Source organism: Podarcis vaucheri, assembly GCF_965113315.1.
Source record: "Podarcis vaucheri genome assembly, chromosome: 3".
Classification (NCBI taxonomy): Eukaryota; Metazoa; Chordata; class Lepidosauria; order Squamata; family Lacertidae; genus Podarcis; species Podarcis vaucheri.
The window spans coordinates 34,449,555-34,477,100 of NC_138761.1; the positions used below are offsets into that span (position 1 = coordinate 34,449,555).

At 44.1% G+C, this 27,546-nt stretch overlaps 1 protein-coding gene across 1 annotated transcript in view; it reads left to right on the forward strand.

The window, feature by feature from the left end:
* The window catches only part of GALNT14 (polypeptide N-acetylgalactosaminyltransferase 14), a 237,656-nt gene extending 210,602 nt beyond the window's left edge, over window positions 1-27,054 (forward strand). Inside the window, exons 8-15 of the mRNA XM_082214849.1 lie at window positions 1,523-1,607; window positions 4,380-4,483; window positions 6,922-7,048; window positions 9,564-9,656; window positions 15,037-15,120; window positions 16,021-16,165; window positions 23,882-24,001; window positions 25,115-27,054. Coding sequence (XP_082070975.1) covers window positions 1,523-1,607; window positions 4,380-4,483; window positions 6,922-7,048; window positions 9,564-9,656; window positions 15,037-15,120; window positions 16,021-16,165; window positions 23,882-24,001; window positions 25,115-25,273 — 917 coding nt within the window. The 3' untranslated portion in view covers window positions 25,274-27,054. The remainder of the gene's footprint in view (window positions 1-1,522; window positions 1,608-4,379; window positions 4,484-6,921; window positions 7,049-9,563; window positions 9,657-15,036; window positions 15,121-16,020; window positions 16,166-23,881; window positions 24,002-25,114) is intronic.
* Window positions 27,055-27,546: the final 492 nt, after the last annotated feature.

Here is a 27,546-nt window from a genome sequence, read left to right on the forward strand (position 1 = left end):
AGACAGCATGTCTCTGAAAAACAACTTGCAGGGAACTTACAGTCGGAAAGGGATATTTGTAGGTGTTTGTGTAAGAACGTTAAAGTTTTATGTGAAATTCTAATAGTACAATGCGTTTTGGTTTATGTTTTCAAATGCAAGTCCCTTGGAGACTTTGGTAACAAGCTACTACTACTACTACTACTACTACTACTACTAATAGTAGGCATCTGGTTGGCTGCTGGGAGAACAGGTGCTGAACTATATGGGCCTTTGGCCTGACCCAACAGAGCTCATGTTCTTAACGGAGTCTTTATGACCCAAGACAGCTTTGATTTTCTTGCAAAATCCATACTGGGTTTTTGAAAAATGAGTTTCATTGCTAATCAGTTAAATTCTCCTTGAAACCCACCACTGCATCTGGGCTCCTTTTAATAGTCCGTGTGTAATAAAGTGAGGCTGATGTGCAGCTGGGGAGAGAAAGAGAAATATACCAACTGCTGTGTGTGACAGAAGCTTCCGACCAGGTGAGGTGGAATTTGTATGTGGGCTTCTCAGCAGGTGGGCTGCTACTGCTAATAGAGATGGGGGCAAGGAGGTGACAAGGAGGTCAGGATAGCACCAACGTACTGGCAGGAGCACCCGATTGGCTCTGCCACCTTTCCACTGCACCAGCCTCCCTGTCATCTCATGCTTCCCCTGTAAGCAACAGCAACTCACTTGCTAGAAAGTGGGCATAGCAGCCCTGCTCCACCCAGCAAGCCACTTCTGATGTGTAAGCTACCACAGATCTCACAGTTCTTTCTCATTAGATAAAGATGTGCTAATCAGGTGCTTTCTCTCCTGCAATGGGGCAGTGTAGGCTGCCAGGAACAGATAGACAAGGAAGGTCTTACCAATGTTTTTTATTCATTAGTCACAGAGAGAGGCTTAGAAATGCTGCTGCTTGGAGTAATGGCATTGCTCCAAGTAATCTCCACCCCCCCTTCTCTCCTCAATCGTCAACAGCACCACTCACCTTACAGTGGGGCCATTTGTCTCCAAGCCCTTTACTCTCCTACTTTCAATGCTCGCCAGATTCTGGGAGAAGGGGCGTCTGGAATGTTTTCTAGTGATAACATGTCAGCCAGCTGCTCCAGCTCTGCCTTCCCTTCCTCTTCCTCTCCCATTATCTCCCAAATTTGCCCCTCATCTCTCTCTGAGCTGTGACCTCCCGCAAACCCCTATTGTAAATTGATACAGTCTTCTTCTTCTCTGGAAGGTTCAGGCTGGGGAGGCGGTCTCCACCATTACTCTTCTGTCCAGTGCCTGACAGCTAATGATATGATGCAAAAGGATCTATAAACTGGATATTAAGGCTGTGACTTTTCTTCTTTGGCAATGGGAAGACATGAAATCCTCTCCTGGATAAGACTAACCATCCTGTTGATTATCAACACAACTCATGCAATGATATTGATGCAAAGCAGCTTGGCAACGATGGGTCCATAGTTGGAAGCACTATCTCTAATCTCTTTGTTTCCGCTGTTCACTTCCTATTTAGGGTTCGACTGGAGCCTGCATTTTAAATGGGAACAACTTTCTCCAGAGCAGAAGGCAAAGCGGACAGACCCCACAGAGCCCATCAAGTAAGTGACAAGAAGGGGGAAGGTAAAACAGGGGTGACAAGCACAGAACTGCGGAAGAGAGGCAAAAGATACTTTGCTTTAATGCTACGGTAGAGAACCCTCGGCCCAAGAGCCAACTGTGGCTCCCAAGGCCTCTCTGTCTACTTCTTGATATTCCACTTTTCCTCCAAGGAGTTCAAGGTGGTGTACATGGCTCTCCTCCTCTCCCAAATATCCTCACAACAACCCTGTGAGGATAGAGTTGCTTCATGACTGGGTAGGGATTTGAACTCTGGTCTCCCGGGTCTTAGTCCAACACTTTCACCACCACACCACACTGAATCTCTCTGTCCAGCTTTTGGGGCTCCCCAGACAACACCCTCTGAGTGGCCTGCTCTGCTCATTGCTTGGGTGCTTTGTTTTTGCCTGGCTGGGAACTGTGTTAGTGCTGATTGCTTGCTTGGATGAATGGGTGTGTGTGTGTGTGTGTGTAGAAATAGCTGGGTTTTGTGTGGCTGGACTGCAGCTCACTGAACAAATGCCCTATTTCTCCAGTCCCTTTGTCTCTGGACCCACCCACCGTGTGGGAATGAAGGTCTTCAGGCTGTAAAAGTCTCCCCACCACTGATTTGATACATACTGAGAAATGTGTCCTATGACAGTTTGGCTCAAAGCATATTAACCCATAAGAAATTAGAAGTAGGGCTTGTTTTTAATATTTTTAATGTTTGATGTCCTGCTGTGTTTAATGTGTTGGAAGCTGCCCAGAATGGCTGGGGCAACCCAGTCAGATGGGCAGCATATGAATAATAAATTGTTGTTGCTGTTGTTTATTACTCACCCTTCTCCAGCAGGTCCCAAAGCAGGTTACAGCAATTTACGATTCAATGCTTTGCTGAAATGCATCTTAAATACACATTGTTTTAAAGATGGCATAGTGATGGTTGAGTTTGCCACTGCTTTCCCTAACTAGGAACAAAGGAAACAGGCCATCATGATAAGAGACACAATCTTTCATATGTGCCCTAAAAGCTAGTCCAAGGCATTCCATTTTTTTGAGGCTGAGCTTCAGATGTTGGACCTCCCTAATTCTAGAGTGGAAATCTACCTGCAGTGCATCCTCAGAGCTCTAGGCAGATAGATGCTCCAAGCATTTCCCTTTATTCCTGCATCCCAGTTCTTCTTGCTCATCGTTTTTGCCTCCTGGCATCCCCACATTTTGACGCTGCCCCATTGCAGGAGAGAAAGCACCATTTCTGCCTTATCACAGTCCGCCATCAGAAGAATCAAAGAGAAAAGGCTCTTTGAGGCATGAACCAGGTTGCTGGGGGTAGGATCTGTGCTGCAAAATTAACAGCAGTGTTTGCCACATAGTCTCAGTCCCACTCAGTGCCACTTCTTTCCTTTTCTTCCCAGCTGATCTGGAGGAAAAGAGGGAGGGCAAATAACTCTGTTTTCAAATCAAAACCCAACTGATTACAAAGGGCTTCTTAAAAGCTCTTTGTCCTTCTGAGAAAGTGTGACTTTCTCCTTGAAACGAGGCTCCTCGCAGGATAAAACTAGGCACAGAGCCCCAGTTAAATAATGCCATGTAAATAACCCCCGAGTGCTAAATGCATTTTTGGTCTGGAAGCCTGCAATCAGGACTGAAAACTTCAGGCTTGTAGGAGTGGCGCTGATGAGTGCATTAGCACTTCTGACTGACATACAAATAACAAGTCTTCTTTGAAACACAAGTTTCAAATTTTATTATGACGATTTATTGAGTGGTCTATTTTGTGTGCAGGTATTAGATAGAATAGAAGGAATCCTGCTAGGATGCAATCCTGGACACGTTTACTTGTAAGCGAGCCCCATTGAACTCAGTGGGACTTACTTCTGGGTAGATATGTATAGGATTGCGCTTTTTCTTTCCTCAAAAAATAAATGAAACGTGATACGTGCAGAGGGATTTAACAAACAGACTGAATTTACCTTGATGGCTGTAGCCTCTGGAAGCAATCTGAGTTTGAAAAATTTGCAGAGAGGCAGCCAGAAGGAGTTTTAGCCGTTTGAATTTGGGTACACACACTTTTTTTAAAAAAAAATGGAGTTAGCTAGTGCAGTGCAGCCTGGTGTTTGTGAGCATGCGCAATGCGGGATTAGTGGTTGTGCTGTCTGCTGCAAGAGTCTTTTATCTCCCATTGGCCTCTGCTTGTGGATTTTCAAATGAACAGAATACTAACAGACGATAGGTGTGCTCAGGCATATATGACCAAACACATGAGAAAGTGGGAACAGGGACATCCATGCAAATCCCACCCCCAATGTCCCTATGTGTGTTGTACCCTTTTCTGTGGTGTGCAGGAAAGCTCTGCAGGGGGGCTTCTAGTCAAGTTCCCTTGAAAACAACTAGATTCCTCTATACAATTGTGGGCACTGCATTATCATGGTCCTCACCTGCGTTCAAGCACGCGCAAGTTGAAAGCCCCTGTAGACCTTTCCCATGCAACCCTGGGAAGGTTGGGGAATGACGCCATCCACAAGGATATTGGGGGCAGGGTTTGTGTGCCTGCTACTATGTTCCACTTGGAGCATTCGTGCATTCGGATCACTCCTCCTTCCTGCTTCCAGGACATTTTCCATACTCATACCTGGGAATTAAAAAGCCGTGTATCTGACTATTTACAGATCAAAAATGCACACGGGCCAGGAAACAAGGATGTGGATTTCTCCGTGTGTGTGTGTGTGCAAAACCTCTTACAAAGGAGTCCAAGTGAGAGTTTCTGTCTTCTTTTGTCCCCAACCACGCAGGACTCCTATCATTGCAGGAGGTCTTTTTGTAATTGACAAGGCCTGGTTCAACCACCTTGGGAAATACGATGCAGCGATGGACATCTGGGGTGGAGAGAATTTTGGTGAGTCCCTGTCACTCTACAACAACCAGCATCCTTGCTAGCCAAGATTCAAGAGGCAGGGGAGTTTGCATTCTTTTGGCCATCCATCACTCAAAAGTTCCACTTATTATTTGCCAGAAATCTAAGCAAACAAGAGCTCAGTTCTTTTCAGTGCCTTTATTAAAGTGCCAACTTTACTTTTCCACCAGCACCATCCTTTCGTTCATAATGCAAAGGCAAATATTATATCATCTCTTTGATGCCATCGTCAGCTTTGCAAAAAGGGCAGGTGGGCAGGCAGGCAGTCCCTTGGCAAAAAGACAGTCTCCGAGTGGTAAAATGTGGTGTGCACAGATTTGCCATGACCTTAGCCACTGGAGGCATTTTAAAAGAAAGAAATGGTCCGTGTCAGAGTTAATTCCAAATGTCTGGTAAGGTTTTCCTGTGGGATCTCTCTAATTAGTGCAGTGCATTTTACTAACGTGTCACCAAGCGGAGAAAGAATGGGCTGTTCTTCTCGGGGACGATTTCATGGTGGCTGTGGGAGAGCCTCTCACATGGGTGGAGTTGGAACATCTGTTCTGGAATCTCAATGATCTGTGGCCTGACACGAGATCTTCTGTTTGTTGTTAACTGCTTGTTGTCTGCATGGAGCACTTGAAGTCAATAAAACAATCTCACAAGCAGTGAATCTAGGCATGAGCATGATTGTGTGCACATCATTTTCCAAAAGAGATCCGTCCACCTATCTGCTCTCTTGCTGCACCATGTTTACAGCTCCTATGTAAGATGATTTCAGACCAAGTGAAAGGATATTTGGAGTATGTTTCTCTGCGTAACATCTACACCAGTGCAAGGACAGAGAAGGGAGAAGATAGCCACAAGCTGTAATCCCATTATCACTTTGTTGATCAGAGCTAGCCTTGTTATGTCCTAGAACAGCGATGTCCAACAGGTTGATCGCAATCTACTGGTCGATCCCGAGTGATCGCTGTCAATTGCAGTCAATTGTGGGCTCCCTTCCAACCACGGGCTCCCTTCCAATCGCTCCCTTCCAATTGCTTGTTGGAAAAAGCATTGTGTTTAAAGTCTCTGCCCCCCTCTGTCCTTGCTCTGCCCGTCTGTTACGTGAAATGGGCGATCATTATTGCTAGTTTAGTTTCCTGTACTGCTGCATTCGCCTGTTAACATCTGTGTTGGTTTTACGTGTCTTATGACCCTCCCCAAAAGCTGGACAACTTTGTCACCCCCCCCAAAAGCTCACCAACTTTGGGCTCCCCTAAAAAAGCTGAACAACTTTTGCTTCCCTCCCCCCTCCAATGACAATGGGTTTTATACTGTCATTGGTCTATAGGGAGTTGGACGTGCCTGTCCTAGATGACACAAAGATATCAAGGAATGATGACAAGGGCAACAGGGGACTTGGGCCTGTAGTTTACTCTGCCTTAGTGGGCAGCTTCTGGACTGCCTAAGAAGAAGTGAAAAATGGGGTGTTTGTGTAATCTCTCCTTGTTCATGCCTGGAAGTTTCTTTCAAACTGGGCTTTGCGGGGGGGTGGTGGTGGTGGTGGTGGTGGTGGTGGTGGTTTGTTATTTAATTACTTCTGGCCACAACAATGTTACAGATCAGAGGGAGTCAACTGCAGCCTTGAAAGGGGTGGAGAGGCACTGGGTTGTCAGGGAGACAGATTTTAAGCTGGCTTTAAAACTTCAGCCCCTCCAGGGAGCGTAGCTAGCGAGAAAAAGGGACCCCATGTCCTAGCAGATGTAGCAGCTCTGCCAGGGATGTGTACAAACAGATGCTCCCACTATGCAATAAAACCATCCAATTGCTTGTTGTTTGCCTCCCCCCTGAAACCTTTTATCACCGCACACGCGGTGTATATTTTGCTTAAGGTGGTGGCTATGTGCCCAACTTCACTGGGGATAGTTCTCTATTTGAAGAACTGCCTGCAGTCAGACTACTGGGCCATCTAACTTGGTACTGAGTCTACACTTACGGCTGAATTGAATGGAACCTTCTACACCCAGAGTAGATGCTCTGATGCTTTGCAGTTTGGCAACCAGTCCAAATTCTGTTTTTTACCCTTTGTCCATGAGCTGTGGATCTGTTGTGGAGGGCACTATGCATTGCACTAATCAGCACAAGAGCAAGAACCAACATGAGGCTTCGTGATATGTAAATAGGACTCTGTATAAAGGGACTACCTGTGTAGAGGCCAGCTTCTTTCCATTTTGATATCATTACCCACAACGTTACAAGGAGATTTCAAATAGGTTAATGTCAAACTGACGGTAAGAAGCTTTGAAATGCACTTAAGAAGGCAGAGAGCCCAGAAAAGCTCTTTCTGTTCTGTGGGTTTGCCTGACTTGGTGTGGCAAAGGGGTAAAACAAAGGCTAAAGCTGGAATCTTTCCTGCTATGAGACTTTGAAAAGATGAACATGAGCCTCTCTTACAGAAATCTCATTCCGGGTGTGGATGTGTGGCGGAAGTTTAGAGATCATCCCCTGCAGCCGAGTTGGTCACGTCTTCAGGAAGAAGCACCCCTACGTCTTCCCCGAAGGAAATGCCAACACCTACATAAAGTAGGCTTACTTTATTCACTGACGGCTGAATGAAACAAAAATATGTGCTGCAAAAGGCCATGTGAGCAACATTCTCCCAAACTCACAGTCACGGGCGGTTAAAGTAGGGATTATAGTTCTCTTTTTCAGGATATTTAAGGATACATATCGAAAATGTGAAGTATTCAGAGCTGATTGTAGGGAAACCATGGGATAAAAGGTGCTTCCGGACAAGGACTTGGTATCTCAAACACACCATTCAGATATCACAAATGGATTATTAAACTTTTGCTTTGTTTTTTTGATCGCTTATCAGATTTCCGCCAGAAAAGGGTAATTCCATATTTACTGGAGGGAAAATGTGGTTTGGCATTTTGATGTCATGTTCTCTCCCCAGTAAGTACAGGCGCCCATCAAGCACCTGCCCACCAGTAAAGCTATTACACAGGTATGGCTGTGCATAGAGATGGTGCGCCGCACTGCACGGCTTGTGAAATTCTTCACAAAGTCACACTAGTAGTGCACTGAACAATTGGAATTGTAGACGTTGGTGCAGAGAAAAGAAGTGAGTAAGGGTGATAAGATAGTCATGGCAGGAAGCAACACAGAGATTGCACATTACACTTAGGAACCAGCAAATTCTTCCGATTTTGGGTAATATATGTACCTTTTCCAGTGCCATAAATTTCCATGCACGTAAGTTTGGGTTGTACAGTTATAGCGGACCAGGTGCCATATAAGAGACCCTGGGGGAAAGTTCAGGGTCCCAGCAGGGCATCCATCCTCTTGCTGCTGGGACTTGGCTTGATCTGCCTCCTTTTTAATTTGCCCGCCACTACATAAAACCATGTAGAAGGGACCACTGAAGGCAGAGCTTAGGGCAGTTTGCCCAGGATCACTTCCAGATGACCTGTTTATTGAGCATTCATCCTGATTTCTTTGCACAAAGTTTGTAGGGGGGTTAGGCAATTTATTGAGCATTCATTCCGATATGCTTGTTATATGACATTGCATCAAGCAATGGTTACTCCACACTTTCTGGTTCATTTCCCCATCACTTTCCTTACTGCAAATAGTACACTATTTTGGCTTAAGTGGGTTTGTTGTTCAAGAGTGCCACATCACTTTTAATTGTGCAACCTACATTTGCTAGTATCTGATTGAATTCTACCCCCAAAATGGCAACAGTCTGAATATACTCCAGATTCCCTGGAGTTGGCCTTGGTGCTTCCATCCTTGCTATGTCTACTTGTTGCCAAATGTTTTTGCACATGCATTCTTTGAGTAATGTAACCGGAAAAGGCCACGAGGCACTGCAACTGTGATAGAAGCCCCTATAGACAAAAATATACCTACTCCTGCTCGACTGCTATAGAAGCTCTTCATTGAACAATAATGTTACTTGGTTAGCCATGACACATTATTTATATTTAAAATGTTGATCTTCTCTCCATGCCGTATGAATTGTGACAGCACCATTCGTAGATATTAAAATGTATTTGAGGGAACACACATCAATTATTCCAAATGCCTGCGTGCACTGCAGCACGTGTGCGCACTTGAGAGCTGCCCTGTGGGACACGACTACAGCTATCCTTGAACTGAATGGTGCAGTCATTTTGGGAGATACAGCTCCATTTGGGGCAGCAGAGCTCCATGCGTCTCTCAGAAGAGTAAAATACCACGTGAAGTGAACATATTAAAGGTTGCTGTGCCTTCATAGGGACAGTAACCGAAGGTGATCATGGGAGATGAAAAGAAACTGCAGAAGGGGAAAGTAAAGGCAGGTTTCCTGAACGGAACTTCGCCAGACCTTAAGTTAATAAGATTAACCTGGAGAAACAGAAGGCATGGGAGAAAGGGAGGAAAAGAGGAGACAGACTGAATAAAGAACACATTTCAACTGAAAATCTATAATCCCCAGACACTGAATTCTGTGTACTTCTTCACAGATGCACAACAGCTGCATTTCCCTCCTCAGCTACGATTGCAATGAATATCGCCCTCACACACTGCAAATGGTGATAGAGGAAAACTACCAATGGGGTTTCCCCCCTCCCCCATCAGTGTGCAATTGCTATTGCAGTCAGCTAGAGAAAGGTTATACCTTCCCCCTCCTATGTGCTGCAGTCCCAGTGGAAATGCTCCCTCTTTCTCTCTAAAAAATTTTAAAAATGAAATCCCCTGACAGGGCTGCAACCTGCTCAATGAACATAACATGTAGTTCTGCCTTAAAGATGCACATCTAAAAAACTTCACCTCACCATGAATGCAGGCCCCCTCAAATAAGATGTCCTCAGCTCTCAGCGAAACCGTAATAAAACTAAAACAATCTGCCCATCTGTTTTGTATCTTATCTACTGTTTTAACCACCTAGATGCCTTGGGGGGGGGGGAGGAGGGAAAGGGGTTCTCCCCCCTCACAAACACACACAATTTATCCCTTCAAGCTCTTATCTGAGGCATCCAATTAAAACTCTTTCATGCATGCTCCTGTGGTTTCTCCCTCATTTTTTTTTTTTAATGTCTCTCCTCAGAAACACCAAACGCACAGCTGAAGTATGGATGGATGAATATAAGCAGTACTATTACGCGGCCCGGCCTGCAGCTCAGGGGAGGCCATATGGAGAGTAAGTGTCCCCCTCTGGCGGTGAAGGAAAACACAAAGAGAGCGACTCAATTGTTTGATACAGTGGAACCTCATTATGGTTTTATAGTCCAGCTGTTGGGATGCCTGCATTTTGTTTCTGTGGGAACAGTTAATTAGATGTTAATAGTAAACAGATGCTGTGAGTATATGGATATAAAGTCCTAGTTGCTTGTGTGTGTGTGTGTGTGTGTGTGTGTGTGTGTGTGAGAGAGAGAGAGAGAGAGAGCTTGTATAAAACTGCATTGGCATACCTCATTAGAAAGACTGGCTTGTTCCTCGATTAAAATAAAAGAGCTCGTCTTCTCTTACCGCTTCCTGGAAAGGGTCCCAGGTCAACCTCCAAGGTTCTTCCTTCCTTTAATGACTGCCCTGTTGGGCCAAGAAAAGCAAAACCTGCTATCTTTATGAAGATGAGCTGGTAGTATGAACAAACACTGCCCCAGGGCAAAGAAGCAAGTAAAATATTAAGCTAGGCAGCCTAAATCCTTATTTCCATATTTGCCCTGTGGGTGAAACAGGGTTTTTGCGATAACCTTCTGCTGGAAAGTGTGATGTGATTTATTCCGCTCTCACCTACTGTGGTCTTGCTTGCTTACCCACCTCCTTTATATCAAGCTTGCTGAGGCTGATGGGAGTTGTAGTTCAGCCACATCCAGAGGTCCACATATTCTCCACTATATTACCTTGCCAACAAAGGTCTGTATAGTAAAAGCTATGGTTTTCCCAGTAGTGATGTATGGAAGTGAGAGCTGGACCATAAAAAAGGCTGATCACCGGGACTTCCGGGTTGGCGCCATCGCCGAATGGCGGACTCCCTCCGAGCTCCGGAGGGAGTCTGCTCGGCAGGGGCTGGGTCCTACCGCGCCGGCGACGCGGGGACCCTTAGAAACCACGGGAACGGATCCCGTGGACATGGTGACTCGGCTGGCACCGTTATCGCTCTCCCGGCTTGTGAAAGAGCCTTTTTAAAGGCTACGGATCGGGCGCCGGGGAGTAGCGTGGTGCTTTGAGTCCTCCGCTTCCCCTGCCGGGCGCAGCTGCATGCCATTCGGCGGAGAGCGCTGGCTTCTTCCAAAGGAAATTCGGACAATTGATCAACAACCCGTGAGTAATTGGGCAACCGGGTTTAAAAGGAGGAAAAAAGAAAAATTTTTCCGGATTTGGCACGAGCGGGAGGGGATCCAAAAAAGGAAGTCAGTCCCCTCCCTGATTGTAAACATGCTAAAACAAGGACTGAGAAACCAAGATCTATTCAGAAGCTTATTGATGATAAAAATTACCAACTCCACGATGTGAATTATAAGAACTGTGCTGGAGGAGAGGAGTCGAGGGTGAGGAAAAAGCAACCCCCCCCCTGGGAACCGGGGCGATTCGGACAGCCTGGCGAAGAGAGATGGAGATTTTGACAGCTGTCAAAGGAGCTGTCAAAACTGGAAATTATAAAGAGGACTTTGCTACAAGTTCTTTGCTGGTTAATTTTGTTACAATTTGATATAAATATGGATATAAACTGTCGGGAAAAAGAAACAACAAATTGACTTTTGGATTAGAGGATACAAAGTTATTGTAATCCCTCTAGAGGGGATTCGGGACATTACAAGTGTCGTATGTGGAAAACTACTCTGGGATGTGTAAAGGTCTTATCTCCTGGGAAAGCTGCAGAACTGAAATATTATTTTGTCTACAGAGGTGACTATAACACAATAGAATCTTCCATTGAAGCAAGAAAGGAACTGGACGTAAGTCTGTGTCCCTGAATAACAAACCTCTGTAGAGACGTTAAATTTTGGAACAAGAATGTTTTGACAGCTGAACAAGACAGAAACCTGAGAAACCAAGAAATAAAAGAGTAGATGACTGAATACGACACGGAAAGAATAATGGGAGGAGCAACAAAAGATTAAAGAAAATTAAAGGCCTCTATTAGATTGGATTTTCGACGTTAAACATCATTAAGACAATCAAATCCGAAGAAAACAGCATGATGGACTGAGATAAATTTGGCTGTGGACTTAAGATCTCCAGGCCGACAACATACAGACAAATGGACATGGGGAATCAAAACCGGGGAAGGGAGGGGGAACCTTAGAATCCAAAGGCTTTGTAACCAACTTTTTGAATTTCTCTATACTTTCTATCTTATATTCTTTATAACTTTGATACTTTACGTTTCTGTTTTTTCTTTTTTTTTTAGAAAGGGGGAACTCGTGGAAGAAATGAGAGCGGATCTTGGGGAAAATTTTGTTCTATTATAAGACGAGGAGTGATGCTAAGATGGTGTAAATTTAAATTGGTTTATGAGTATAATATATTAGGTTTAATTGGGGATGAGAACTTGTGGAACCAACTTGGATAAAGGGGAATACAATCGGGAGGGGAAGGAGGAAGTCCCAGAAAGAAGGTTATGAAAAGAAGGGTCTAAGTTAGTTTCTCTTTTTCTTTCTTTCCTTTATCTTTCTTATTTTCCTATTCTGTTATTATTGGAAACTTTAATAAATATGATTAAAAAAAAAAAAAAAAGGCTGATCACCGAAGAATTGATGCTTTTGAATTATGGTCCTGGAGGAGACTCTTGAGAGTCCCATGGACTGCAAGAAGATCAAACGTATCCATTCTTAAGGAAATCAGCCCTGAGTGCTCACTGGAAGGACAGATCGTGAAGCTGAGGCTCCAATACTTTGGCCACCTCATGAGAAGAGAAGACTCCCTGGAAAAGACCCTGATGTTGGGAAAGATAGAGGGCACAAGGAGAAGGGGACGCCAGAGGACGAGATGGTTGGACAGTGTTCTCGAAGCTACAAACATGAGCCTGACCAAACTGCGGGAATTAGTGGAAGACAGGAGTGCCTGGCGTGCTCTGATCCATGGGGTCACGAAGAGTCGGACACGACTAAACAAGAACAACAACAAGTGCAGGGCTGTTGGGGGGGGCAGTGGCAGGCCTTGGGGTCTCAAATTTCAATGGCGCCTTGTGCAATGCCAAAATCTGTCCCCTCGCACTTCTCGCCTTCTGTTTGATGCCGTTGTTGTGGTGCCTGTTGCAGCGCCCCTGAAGTTCCATGCCAGGTGCTTGGGTCCCCGGCTGTTGTGGGACTACAATAAGGCTACCAGATTGTTTTCAATGAATCCAGGGACACTTTTCAACTTCAATGGATTTTGTATGCGGACTTATTTCTAAATCCGGGGACTGTTCCCGGGAAACGGAGACGTCTTGTAACCTTAGACTACAACCCCCATCATCCCTGGCTGGCATGACCAATGGTCAGGGATGATGGGAGCTGTAGTCCAACAACAGTCGAGGACCCATTGTATTAGAGGAACCAGCTGCTGTGGATCACAAGAGGCAGAGTTCTATTGTATGTATGTATAAATAAATAAATAAATAAATAAATAAATAAAGTTGTGCATAGCCATAATGCTAGCCACTATGAGAACAAAATTCTGAACTAGATGGACCTCTGGACTAATCTGGCGTTGCTCTTCTTAAATCCTAATCCATCACCAGCAACTGAGACTAATTTTCTTTATGCACTCTTGGTTGCCAGATTGAGCTAAGACTCATGTGTCTAGCACACTTTATATTTGTGGTTCCTCATCCAGATTGTGATTCATGCACGGAAACCAAATTTCCAGGTGCATGTCCCTTAGCCAAACTGGGATCCACATGCCTGTGTGTAAACAAAGATTATGGAGCTCTTGAGCCTTGCTCTCAAAAAGAAGCGGTAGAAAAGTGGATTTGTGACATTTTTTCCTATTTTCAAAATATGAAAAGCAGCCGCAGAGCCAGAATACCACAAGCGTATTGTGTTATAAGACCGTGAGAAGAGTTTGCTGGTACAGGCCAATGGCCAATCTAGTGGCACTGATAGTCGAATCCTCCATTAATTGGTCCAATCCTCTTTTAAAGCCACCCAATTTGGTAGCCATCACAACATGTAGGGGTGAATGCCAACGATGCATTGTGTGAAGAAGAACTTTGGACACCCATGAGTTCTACGGTTATGAGAGAGGAAGAGAAGCTTTTCTCTATCCACTTTTTCCACACTAGGCACAACTGCATACATGTCTCCTCTTAGTCACCTTTTATCTGAACTGAAAAGCCCCAAATGTTGTCCCGGGGGACTTGCTCCTCTCACTTGATCGTTTTGATAAAAAAATTCCTTCCTGTAGCACCTTAAAGACCAACTAAGTTAGTTCTTGGTATGAGCTTTCGTGTGCATGCACACGAAAGCTCATACCAAGAACTAACTTAGTTGGTCTTTAAGGTGCTACAGGAAGGAATTTTTTTATTTTGACTATGGCAGACCAACACGGCTACCTATCTGTAACTTGATCGTTTTGGTTGCCCTTTTCTGAACCTTTTCCAGCTCTGCAATATCACTTTCCAGGTGAAATGACTGAACTGTACACATTATTCCAAGTGTGGTCTCACCATAGATTTGTATAATTGCTTCACAAAACTGGCATTTGCCTTTTCTATTGCTTTCCTAATGTTCCCTAGCACAGGATTTGCCTTTTTCACAGCTGCTGCATGCTGGGTCAACATCTCCATCAAGCTATCCACGCTGACCCCAAGGTCTTGTAGCTCTAGTATATGTCAATAGAACACATACCATTTAGGCAGCAAACCTGCATTGGAAACTCTCAAGGGACTAAGGGCCAAGTAGACATTTATTTATTTATAAGATCTATGTCCCACCCTTCACCTCAAACGATCTCAGGGCAGGTCACAACAAATTAAAATACAATAAACCAATAGGATACAGTTAAAACCATTCATTCCGCTGCCTAGATTAATTGCATGATTGCAATTCACATGTCTAGCTTCTAAATTTTAAATAGCAGCTGCAACGCAAGAGATCCAAGACATTGGCACATGAGAAGTTTAACCCTTTCTTCCCCACACTATGGTCCTAATAAAAGTCACCCTACCACCAAAGCTGCTATTCACTTCAGAGTGTAAATTTCCATTTGCACCAATGGGAGTTGCTCCTCTATGCCAAATCACTTTAGGTTTTTATTATTATTGGGATCTCAGCAAGAGGAAGAGGGTTAATACTGTCCTCCCTGAGGTCCCAATGCTGATCCAAGGGGGATTTTTAATGTTAAAAATGCAACACATTAATTACGGTCATGCCAATGAATGCCATTTCTAGTTTGGTCCTTTGTTGTTCAGTTACGTGACTCACAATGAGTTAACTGGGGGAGCTGAGGAAGGTGTGGATATGGGATTACTAATGCATTTTGCCACTAGCTAGATTTACAGAGATAATCCTGTCTTTGGGGCTCAAGGCCATTTCATGTTGCAGTGGTATGAAGTGACGTAATTAGATTTTTTGCAAATATTTTGTTTTCAACAGCATCCAGAGCAGAGTGGAATTGAGAAAGGCCTTGAAATGCCACACCTTCAAGTGGTACCTGGAAAATGTTTATCCTGAACTGAGGTACTAGCAAATTTTGAAATATAGTATGTGATACCTGTGTGGGTGAAATGTCACAAATTTCCCTTTTCCTCAAATGAAAATCGGCTCAAGGCTGCAATCCTATGCACATTTTCCTGCTAGAAAACTCTGTTGAGCACAGAGCGACATACAGTATTTCTGAGTAAACATGGATAGAATTACTCTGCCTATCCACCCCCCCCCAAAAAAGCTAAATCACCAGGAGGTGACTTTTCCTCTGAACCAGGAATGGGGAACCTTTTCTCTTCCCTCCCCCCTGGATCAAATGTTCTGTTCAAAGTTGAGAGTCATATCTGGTACACCATAGACATTTGGTTTGGCCCTGCCTTCTGCTGGCATGCAGTTCCCAGAACATTGCCAGCAAAGGTACACACAGTCTATGTGCTGAAAAGTGCTGTTCATGATTACTGTGGGCCGTCGCTAGGCAAAAACTGATAACCCCTTTTTTGTAGTAAACTTTTATTGAGTTTTCAACAGTTTGACAAATATACATCAATACATAATAAATTTATTTTTTCTTGACTTCCTGCCCCCTTTTCCATGGTGTTTTAATTCCCCCCCTTGGCTGCACAATACCTTCTATTTCTTATACCATAACATCAATATTGTATTTTCTAATTCCTTCTGTTGCTCATATTTCAAATCCTGCTCACAAATTCTTCACACTATAATATTTCCCTAAACAGTCCGATAATGGCTTCCATTCTTCCAGAAAGCAATTGTTATTTGGATCTCTTATTTTGGCTGTTAATTTTGCCATTCCTGCATAGACCATTATCTTACTTATCCATTCTTCTTTGGTGGGAACTTCTTCCTTCCATTTTTACGGGCAGAGCAACCTTGCCAAAAACCGATGCCCCTTATCCTTCCCTCTTCCCTCAGAATTCCTGAGGAATCTCTCTACCAGACTGGAATGATTCGACAGAGACAGAGATGCCTGGAGACCCAGAAGTCAGAAGCCCAGGAGTTTCCGGTTGTGATCTTAAACCCCTGCATCACCAGCAAAGGTGCAGCAATGGTGGCTCAGGTGAGTTCTCTAGGGCCTGTTTGGGATTTAAACAATATGCAGTGCCCTTATCCTAACAGCAATCCTTTGGGGGGTGATCCCATGTTAAAGACGGCACTGTGAAACTAAGAATAAGATGGTGGCTCACCCAGAACCACTGAACATGCTCGTGAATAATATGTGTGTGTGTGTGGGGGGGGTTGATTTGCAAAACCTCTCAATTGCTTTTCTGTCCAAAGGCACTCAAGTTAAAATAGGGAGAAAAGTGATACAAAACAAAGGCGGCATCTGCAGTATGAAGACAACAAACAAGGAAATTAAAGCTAGTGTTTCTTCTAGAAAGAAGTTCCAGATTTAAATGCCTTCTTTTCCTTACACTTAGCAGTGAGGTTTTCCTTCTGAAATTGAAATAATAGTGAGTAGGGATAGATGAATCTGTCAATTTTGGCTCTTTCAGTTTCTGTTTTCTATTCTTAAATTTAGTTCTCCGCATTTGCATGGAAATCTGTGGTTAATTCTCATAGAAATTCATCAACAAATTTCTCCCAAAAAAACATATTTTTTTTTGTATGCAGCTTTGACTAACAAGCAATTTCCCCAATAAGATGCATTTTTGTGAACTTCAGCCTACTGGGCTGCATCTTCCAAAGGAAAGTGGCCATATATAATGCTGGCCTGCTAAATGAGGTATTTACAATTGAGCTCTCTCCAGGTTGTCTGCTCTCTGAACAAACATAATTGGTGCCATGTGGTCAAGCAAGTCCATGAATTAAGTTGTCTTCCAGCCAAAAATCACTCGTCTTATTGCCAGAGCCAAAGAGAACCCAAAGGGGATGGAATGCAAATCCTTCTGTGATATATTTCAGAATGCAGGTTAGTGCTTTCCTGTATCCTAAACTCCCTATCCACAGAAAACTAGCATATGAGGTTCTACTTAGCATTTCCCCTTAGATGCTGCTTTTCTGGGTGCAGGGATGTTGTTTTTTTATACTGGAGAACATTCATACAATTAATCTCTTACCTGCATTTTGAAATGATGCATTCTCAGGAGTCACCACGAGTTCCTTCACCCCCCCATTTTGAATTCATGTGACAAAATGGTTATGCGAAAGGGGCCCCCCAGCATAAGTCAGCAAGCTGTCATTCTGCCCCCCCCCAAAACCCCTTCCAATTTGTTCCTAGTATTTTTAAGATGTCACCTTTTAACATTTAGGGTTGTGCCTTAGGGGCCTTTTTATCACACTAAAAATGTGCAAAAAAATTGCTGTGCGGTTGCTCTTCAATCTCAAAATCGGAACTGGTGCCAGTTTTTTGCCAACTTGTCCAAACAGCAGATTTGGTTGACATAGATGGGGGAAATAGACTCATGGTTACTCCCAATGTCCCTGGTATCGAAGTTGCAAGACAGCAGGCCTGCCACGAGACAAGCCTGATACGAAGCACACGCCTGAACTGAACCAAGCTGAGCCCATCCGTACTCAGAATGCAGGCTACGTTGACACATAATTCTTCTTCAAGGATCAGAGGAAGAAAATGAGAATTATAATTTTCCTCCCATCTTTCAGAACTATTTACTCCTTTCCGTCGCTCAAAAAATGTGCCGAATTGAAATGATATATTTAAGTTCATCCTCTGCATTCATTCAATATTAAATTGCCTATTAAAGTAGAAGTGGCTTAATGAGGCTGACCTCATTTCCCCTCTTCTCAATCACTAAAGGGGAAAATATTCAGTGTCAATCAGTGAGTATTCTCTGAACTAGATTAAGAATTAGGTGCTGTTTGTGACAACAAAAAAGGTGTTCTCTTCTCTCCATGTTCTGGTTAGCATTTTAAATGCATAAGCGGATAGTTAAATAGAAGGGAGGGAGAGCTGTTATACATTAAAGTCCTACCTCAACGCCCCTCAGTAAACACCAGTATGGGCATTGCAACGCTTCTGAAAGCTGCCCTGGCTTTGGCTTTGATGTCTCTCCAGGGACAGTAAGTTCCACTATCAGCAGGAAACTAAGAGTGTCTTTTTAATGTGCTCCTCGTTCTGTTGCCAGAGACATGGAGGTATAACCTGCTGTGGGAATTCTCAAAGCTCCTTTCTCCTTGTGGATTGTTTGGGGACCTGCTCCCCCCCCCCCACATCTGCTCCATCTGTAACTGGGGAGCCATTGACTCACAGATCATGTATTCTAGATGATAATGCCCAAGATCACTTGCCTTGTTTGTTTATCTACCGTATTTTTCGCTCCATAAGACACACCTAAGTTTTTAAAGGAGGAAAACAAGGGGCGGGGGAATTTTGAATCAAATGTTGTACTAAACTATTTAATAAACTGCCGGTATATCAGAATAATATTTCAACCATGTAAAGTGAACAGCAGTCAACAGTGGCGTTAAAAACCATCATCACTGTCAGGGAGAGGCAAACGGGAAAAGATGAAAGAACAGAAACCAGCAGTTATAGAGAGCCTAAAGAGATCATTAGCAGCCTGTCGTCTGACAGTGGGTCTGACGTAGAGAGGGAGGAGGATGAGCCTGGAACAAGTCATTCTGTACACAGAGGAAGTCAGGGGAGGGGTTTCCGCAGACTTGCATGCTGGGTACGGAAAAGGAAAAAGAAAGATTAGACTCGGCAACTGTGCAACAAGGGGACGGACGCTAATTGAAACGCTGGAGATGTGCTTTTGAACTTTGTCAAATAAATCAAATAAGTTGGGAGCCCGGAGTCTTATCTATGCCAGCTGGACAGCATTAAGCCTCTGACAATCACTGTCATTAACAAATGAAGAGACTTTAGCCCCTAGTAAGGGGGGGCAGGCAGTGGAAATATATGAGCTTTCCATATTGAGTCCCTTAGATTTAAGGACTGTATGGTTTGGCCCTACACAATTATTTTAATAAAGCCAAGAGAAGTGGGACTTTCTTCCTTTTTGTTCATTGCAGAGAGCTCTGGGGGCTTTCATATGAGGGAGGAATCTGATTCAATTCTCATTTAAAGTCAAACCTACCTAATTCACACCTTCGTACACAACACAAGGACCAAACCACAGCTGTCCTTCAAATTTCACACTTCTGCAAAGGAAGGCACTACTGTCCCGGCAAGACCAGTGGCAGAGGGAGGGTCTTGTGTGGCAGCACGTCACCTGTGGGGACGTGGGATGTCGCCCAATCAAACGTCCCAAGGGGGTGGCGCGTGCGGCTGAGTGCAGGGGCAGAGGGGTTACACGGCTCCCGCTGTGCTTGCTTTACACCCATGTAAGTGGCTCCTGTCCCGCTTTGCTGCTTTAAAGCAAGCCATGGAGGAGGGACAGACGGGAACCATGGCTCTGCTTCCTTCACTCCTCCGTGGCTTGCTTTAAAGCAGCAAAGCAGGACAGGAGTCACTTCATAAGAGGCGCAGACATTTCCCCTTATTTTTTAGGAGGAAAAGGGGGCGTCTTATGGAGTGAAAAATACAGTATGTATTGATTTGTGCATCCGGTTGTGCTGCCGCAGATGCACCATGGCGTTTCTTCTCTCTGTGCTCCTCCTAACAGCCATTTCTCCTCTGGTCACTGCTATGGATGCACGACCTCACTGCCTGTCTCCAAACACTGTGGTCATCTGCAAGGGATTCCTACATGGCGGAGTTGATGTTGCTAGGCTTCATGTCAAGTCTCCAGACCTCTTTGTAATGCAGAGTTGGTCTGTCAAAGGGCCTTGGGCAATAGTGAACCGCCCTGAGACCTCAAGGTATAGGGTGGTATATAAATTCTATTATTATTATTATTATTATTATTATTATTATTATTATTATTATTATTTAATAATAATAATAATAATAATAATAATAATAATGCTCTCTAATTGTTGTCCTACCACCCTGCCCATTACCTGGTATTCAGCTTCTGAATCTGAAAGAGCCACATAGCCTGTCACTGGAGAGACCTGTCAGGAATAAGCATGAACCGATGGTATCAAATAGTATGGGAGACAGCCTTATTAGAAAAAGTAACCAATAAACTGAAACTGACATAGGGACAAATAGAAGAAGAGGCCTTCACCCCTTTATGGTTCCCCTTTATCACATACACAGCCAAACAAGACAGCAACAAGATTGAATCAAGTACATGGAACAGAGTAACTTCCCCACACTGTGCATAATTTTGTAAACCTCTGCCATGTTCTCCCTTGACTCATATTCCCTCCCCCCTCCTGCTTTTTAATAAAGGAATAATTGCCTCGCTGCAAGTGGTCCACAAACCCCTCCTTCCACTCCTGGGCAGAAGGACCAGGAGGGCAGGACTCCCCAAATGCAGAGAGCTACGTTACTCTTCAAAGGGTGTGTGTGGGGATTATTAAACTATTAAGTCCAGAGTCTGAAATTATCTAACTGTACCGCTGATCATGGCACCAAGCACGCTGCCTCTGCAATGATGCTGCAAGTCAGACACTTGGCATTATCCGGTCTTGTTTATGTCTCATTTGCTGAAGGGATTGATTGATTTAGCACTTCACTGGAGAAATGCATCTGAGGGTAAATAATTGATCGTAATTTTGCCCTGGTTTTGTCTAATGAAGATGTCACCGTTTGGCTGGTGCATTGGCTTTCTGTTAGAAACAGAGCATCAGTTGATATTAAACTTTGCAGTAACCTTCTTGGAATGGATTTCTGACTCTGGGATTCATTTAATAAACCCATTAATCATTAGCTGTTCCAAGAAACCTGACAAGCTTTAGAAAAGAAATCAGAAGCCTCTTAGGCCTGGATACACTTGAGCACGTCGTCAACAGCAGCAGTACAGAAATGACTCTGTATTCAGAGAGAAGCTGTCAGTCTCCTGTAGGAACAGAGAAACAGACAGAAGGATGGCAATCCTCCCCCCCTTCCTGTTGTGCCCCACTGTCTGCCTCTCAAAATATCAATCACCGAGTGAATCACCAACATCCTAGTTAGTTAATGCATTATTTTTGTCCTGATCTTGTTGAAAAATTCAGCCAGATGCTCTGATCTGTCAGCTCTCTCCCCAGAGGATTCGCAGAACTTTGTCATAGTGAGCATCTCGACCAAGACAAAAACAATTGTTTCAGCCTCCTCTAATGCACCTACAGCAAAGTGCTAAGATTTATTGTCCACCCTGGGGACAAAGCTGGTCAAATAAAAATGTCCACTCAAGGTGCTGCAAGAGCCCACAGTATTCTTTAAAGCCCGTTGAGAATGATAAAGATTGCCCCTTCCAAGATGCTCTCTTCCCACTTTACTGACTGGGAGGGGCTGACATTCTGTCCCCTAATTTATCTAATCTACTACTGGCTGAAGTACATTAGATTAAGGTTTACAATTAGATTACATCACAAGCCTGTGCTTCTCACTTTGAGAACTTGTCTTGTCTCTAATATCATTGTTAGGGGAGGGGTAGTTCCTTTGGTAGGGGACACAGTAGTTTGTGTCTGCAGTAGTTTGTACATCTTTTGTGCCCACCCTGCACATAGCTCTCACCTGTGGTTACTAGAAGCTCTCAGCATGCAACAGCGACACACACTGGGAGCAGCTTTGACCAGCCAGCTCAACCAGGTGAGAGTAGCCAATGGGTGAGTTAGGGGCTTCCCCTGCAAGCAAAGACAGGCTCCAGCGGATTGAGTGGACAACGCCAATAGTGGATCCAATGGGCAAGAAGATGGTTTTTGCACGTGTTGCAGAGGGAAATGAGGAGCAGATGGGACTTGTGAAACTTAGAAGGTAGCCCATTTAGGGACGGAAAACTCTGTTTTCAGTAGACTTTGGAGTCTTCTTCACGTGTTCTTTAATGCACCAGTATAGTGCTGTGCCAAAATCTGCCCTGCCAAGTTTTCTTCCTCTGTGAATGAGGCTTCCACTTTTCGACCTCATTTTCAGGACTCTTTGGGGGTTTTGAGCTTTATCTTTGTGAGGTAGCCAAGACTGGTGTGTGCATTTTCCTTTCCAGTAAGCATTTCTTCAGCTCTCTGCAGCCTCCCCAGCTGCCCACACTTCCTGACCTGAAAAACCCCATAGGAACAACTGCCTCATAATGTCTTCCCCTGGGCTTTAATTGGAGCATGAGCACCTGGGAAGGCTGCAGACCACATGCCATCAGTGAGATGATTTGCAGCATGAAAGGACACTTGTGGGTACCCCTCAGCCACTTCAAAAGCAAGGTAAAGACGACAACAACACACAAAAACCCCTGCACCCCAGCCATGATAATTTCTCTGGATTTTTCTCTCCCCAGTGATATTTACCTTCTCATTAATTGATGGAGATTTGGCCAAGAAAGATAGAAGCAAGCAGTGAAGCAGCAAAGGCAGTTGCACCTTGTCAAGAGACAAGGCAGATCTTTGCGAAATGTGTTGAAAGGCTGTCCGTGGTGCAAAAGGCTATTGAGAAAATGTAGTGAGGGCTGTGTGGGGAGGGTGCTGGCTTCAAACAGTGACTCACTTCATATGCTACCCATTTCCCCCCTCAAAAAAAAAGAAAAGAAAAGAAAAGAAGAAAAGAAAAGAAAAGAAAGAAGCTACATTAACGCTGTTGGAGACCGGGGACAATTTTTCAAGGCTTTAACATCATTCAAGGTGACACCTGTCACTGCTCCTCAGCATCATAATGAATTCAAGAAATAAATTTAAAGTATCATCTTTGGCTGACTTTTGCACGGCTGCCTTCGGATGGCGACGCAGCCTCCCCCTCCCCTGCCATTTAATCAGATGGAAACCAGATGGCAGCCCCAGATAAAAATATGGAAATGTTAAAGGAAAGGGGGGAAGAGCAGGCGCCTGCACTATGCCCTTGTTTCACCCTTCCTCTGTTTCTTCCACTGTTGTCTTGAGAGATACAAGGTAGAAACCTGTTTTTTACCACAATTCATCCTGGGCTCCAGAAACAAAACAAACTACGGTAACCCACTTCACGTTTCCTATGGCTGGTTCACACAACCAGTTCTGGAGTTTGCCTGATTTTTTAAAAAAGTGTTTGGGACAGGAAGATGGAATATCTGCCTGAGTTTATTGTACAGAAATGAAGTCAATATTAATTGCTTGGCCTTGCACACAGATCCCAAGTCATTGTGTCACTCTTTTGCAAGTGTTTACTGTGGTGTATCATATAACCCCTAATGACAATTCCAATGGCTTCCTGTAGTTATTAAATAGCACCAGAGATAAAATAGTCCCCTCTGGCACCCCATAACATGGGTGGCAGGAGGCCAAAAGTCACTGTCCCAACACAGTACTAATCTCTAGACCCAATCCTACAGGTAGGATTGGAACCACTGAAATACAGTGCCCCAAGTTCCCAGTTCCCCAGAGCCAGTCAAGGAGGATACCATGGTCAATGATTTCAAATGCTAATGAGAGATCAAGAAGCAGGAACAAGACAGCACTACATCAGTCCCACAAAGGTCATCCATCAGGGTAACCAAGGCTGACTCAGTTACGTGGGGGAACAGTAGCCAGAGTTGTGTGTGAGAGCTGGAAGCTGGAGATGGAGACATGCCTTGCTCCATGCTGGATCGAAATCTATGACGAACAAAGGAGCTAGATCTTTTGGGGTGTTAATGCTGTGAGGCCCTCCATCCTATGCTCAGGTTGCATATATGTGTAAATAAAACCATATATCCTAAAGACACTGCAGTCTCCACTGACATTCATTCCAAGGAAACTGAACCCTGGACAAAGCGTTTGGAACCCCTGGAGAGTCTCACCACTCAGAGAATGGGGTAGCATGTAACAGTTTTCTCCTTTGTTTCAGGAATGGACATATACATACAACCAGCAAGTCCGCTTCCAGAAGCTGTGCTTATCAATACAAACCCTCTTTCCAGGTTCACAGGTGGTACTCTTACCTTGCAAAGAAGGGGATGGCAAGCAGGTGAGGCCATTTCCCCCTCAAAAAGACTGAAAGCTCTCTCTCTTCCAGCGTACTTTACTAGCAGTGATATGAAGTGTTTTTCTCACATCATCCTACCAAAGTGTTTGGTATATGAAAGTCAGCCCCCCGAAATAATCCATTCACCCTATAGATAACCTAACTGTGGCAAAGGAACACAATGCCTGTGAAAGGAACACATGGTGATTGAAACCTGCTCACCAGGAAATTATCAGAAATCAGTTGGTCTTGCCTGTTAGAGGCCAGCTAAAGCAAGTCTGGAGTCTTGGAGCAAATGAATTGGCGAGACCATCCAAAACAAAATCGAGGGGCGAAATATTGGCCATCTAGACATGTTGAGATATGAACTGGATGTGTGGAATCAAGGAGCAATTGATATACCTTTATAAAATTATGCATGGCATAGAGAACGTAGATAGAGAAAAGTCTTTCTGCCTCTCTCATAACACTATAACTCATTGACACGCAATGAAGTTGAATGTTGGAAGAGTCAGGACTGATAAAATAAACTTTGGATCTCCCTCAGGAGGCTGTGATGGCCACAAACTTGGATAGCTTTAGAAAAGGATTGGACAAGTTCACAAGAGATAAGGCTTTCAATGGCAACTAGCCATGATGGTTATGCTCTGCCTCCAGAGTCAGAAATAGTATGCTTCTAAATACCAGTTCTTGGAAACCACAGGAGTATTCAGAGTAGACCCAGGGAAATTGATGAGCATAACTAAGTTATGTCCATTACTTTCAATAGGTCTAACCTAACAGGTATAACCTAGCTGAATATCAGCCATATAGCTGATGCACTACAGTTGTAGAAACCAAATATAGATAGAGGGAGTGCAAGCCATTAATACTATTACTTCACAGACCATAGATAAGTGTTTTTCCAATCTTGGCTTCCCAGATGTTGTTTGACTACAGCCCCCCCTAACTCCTAGCCATTGGCTAAAGTAGCTGGGGATGATGGGAGCTGTAGTCCAACAGCATCGGGGAACCCAGCATTGAGGAACACTGCCATGGATCTTAACTACTGTAGCTGAGTGAGGGCAAGGCATGCTGAATTTAATCTCTTTGCCTTTCTCCTTTCTCTTCCAAAAGCGATGGAACAAAGTTGGTTCTCACATTGAGCACATGGCCACACGTTACTGCCTGGACACCGAAATGGTGGGGGACACCAACGAGAACATGAGGGAAGTCGTCATTAACCCTTGTGAGAGCACTGCAATGAGCCAGCGATGGGAGATGGTGATGTCCTGACCACATCTGTCGACAACGCTAGCAAGCTCAGCCAAGAGGACCTTTGTTGAGAACAGCCAAGGCTGCTGTCCAAGCTTGGGGGTGGGGTGGGGCTTGCCTTCTAGCGTGGGGCAAAAGCCAAAGAATAAGGACATACAGCTGTGCCTAGGTTGAAGAAAGCACACAAGTGCTGGCTCTGAGAGCCATAGCAGAAATTCAAGCCAGGTGGGACTACACATCCATACAGATAAGAACACAACTGCTTAATCTGGAAACATTGTTCAATGACCCTCATCTGTTAGTTGTAGCAGAAGTCGCTCTTCTCATTTTTGAGAAGGGAACCTGCTGAAATCAGTAAATGCGGTAATTTATTGTCCTCATTGATAAGGTGGCGGGAAAGCCTTGGGAAATAATAAGTGGGAGAGCAGCTTCTAGCAGCTGAAGGGCAGGGAGGAGGAAAACCGGGCCTTATGGGAGCAGAGAAATGGATATGCTGGGATACAGCAGAAAAGGCTAACTAATCTTGCACTTTTGATTGATGTAACTGAGCACAACTTTGGAAGCGTGCTGGAGTAAGCTATATTGCACATTATAATTTGTATTTGATTCATGCACTTGTTGTGTGCTAGATACTGTATATGCCTGGAGTGAGAAAATGTGTGTGTGTGTGTAGGGGTGTTGGAGAGAGAGAGAGAGAGAGAGAGAGAGAGAGAGAGAGAGATGGATGATATCTGGGAGCTGAGGTCAAATCTAATATATGTGTAGAAGAGAGGAACTGTTTACACTACTCTGTCGCTGCACAAGGCTTACTCGAGGGTTTGGGTAGACCAAGAAACCACCAGTTTCTCCCTTCACTGGCAATGGCTGGAGAGAGACATGGTGCATTCTTACTTTGCACAGGGTCTCACATGCAGCATGTAACTGGTTTCCCGTATTCACACACTCCTGTGGGAGAGCACAATCCTAGACTGCACATGGGACAGGATGAGGCATAAAAGAGATGCCCTCTGCCTCCAATCTCCCCATTTGCTCCATATGCATTTAGTGGTTCTCTTTGACAGCTTCTGAGCTTTGGAAAGTGGCCTGCTTTGCCAAGCTATAGCACTGGCTGTTCTGCTTTCCTGTTGAATTACACATCAAGCAACAACTATGCCACTGAGACCAAACACTTGTGGTGACGATGGCTGTTTCTCAGAGCCTTGAGGAGGACAAGAGAAATCTAGCATTACCTATGGGCACAGTATGTGATATTGTATCGCCCCACTGTGGTCTCTATTCTTTTGTTGAAAATCAACCAAGCCCTGCAAAAGTGTTGGTCTAGAGACCATACCGGGACCAAAATGGTTGGGGGAATTTACTATAGTTCACCCATGCACAAGCCATTATGGCCACAGATTCTAGAGTGACTGGACTGGAGTATGGGTTTGAACAGTCTGGTATAGTTGAGCAACACTCCAAGTCCTTATTGAAATGCAGAGTTGGACCTCTGGGACAACAAACCTGTATTCACAGACCAGTTATGAATTGGATTCTCATCACTACTGGCAATGCTAGCATCATCATGCCACCTTTGACTCTGAATAGTAGGATCCATCTTATATGTGTATAGTGAGAGACTTGAGTCATGCTTCTGTATGAGAGGGCTGTTTAACGCTGTACTTTTCCCATCTCAGGGGGTCTTGGATGAGCCTAAAATCACCTGCTGGTCCTCTGTAATTGTAATTTGTCTCTCCACTGTTTAAAAACCTTGGAATAGGGGAAATTTTCACATGCATCATAAAAGTAATATTTTGCTATTTGAAGACCAACGTCTCGTGTTTTTTCTTTTATGAAAATCAATAGCTCGTTTAGGTGTCTTGCACTGGTAAAAGGGAGAAGAGTGTGCAGCTCTTCTTCAGATACTTTTCTGCAACTTCTCTTATAATGAGCAGCCTTGCCATCCTCTAGCACTGTTCTAGAATTCCGTTAAACTCCACATATGACAACTCCATAACTAAAAATGAACACGTGAGATCACTAGAACTGAGCACCGAGAATTGTTTTTCAGAAACTTGAAGATTGCAAGCCTCTTGGTATATAAAGGTGTGCTAACGGAGCTTCTGATTCCTAAATTGGGACATGTCTTTTTTTAAAAAAAACAGCATTTTGATGTCACCATGAAATGTGCTCCAGTGGTTCCATTTCAATCAAGATGAATGAGGGGAAAGCCCTTCTCACCTCAATTTGGAATAGGTTTGGCTTGTATTTAAATAATAATAACAATCAGAATGTAGCTTGGTTTGTTTTACTGCCAT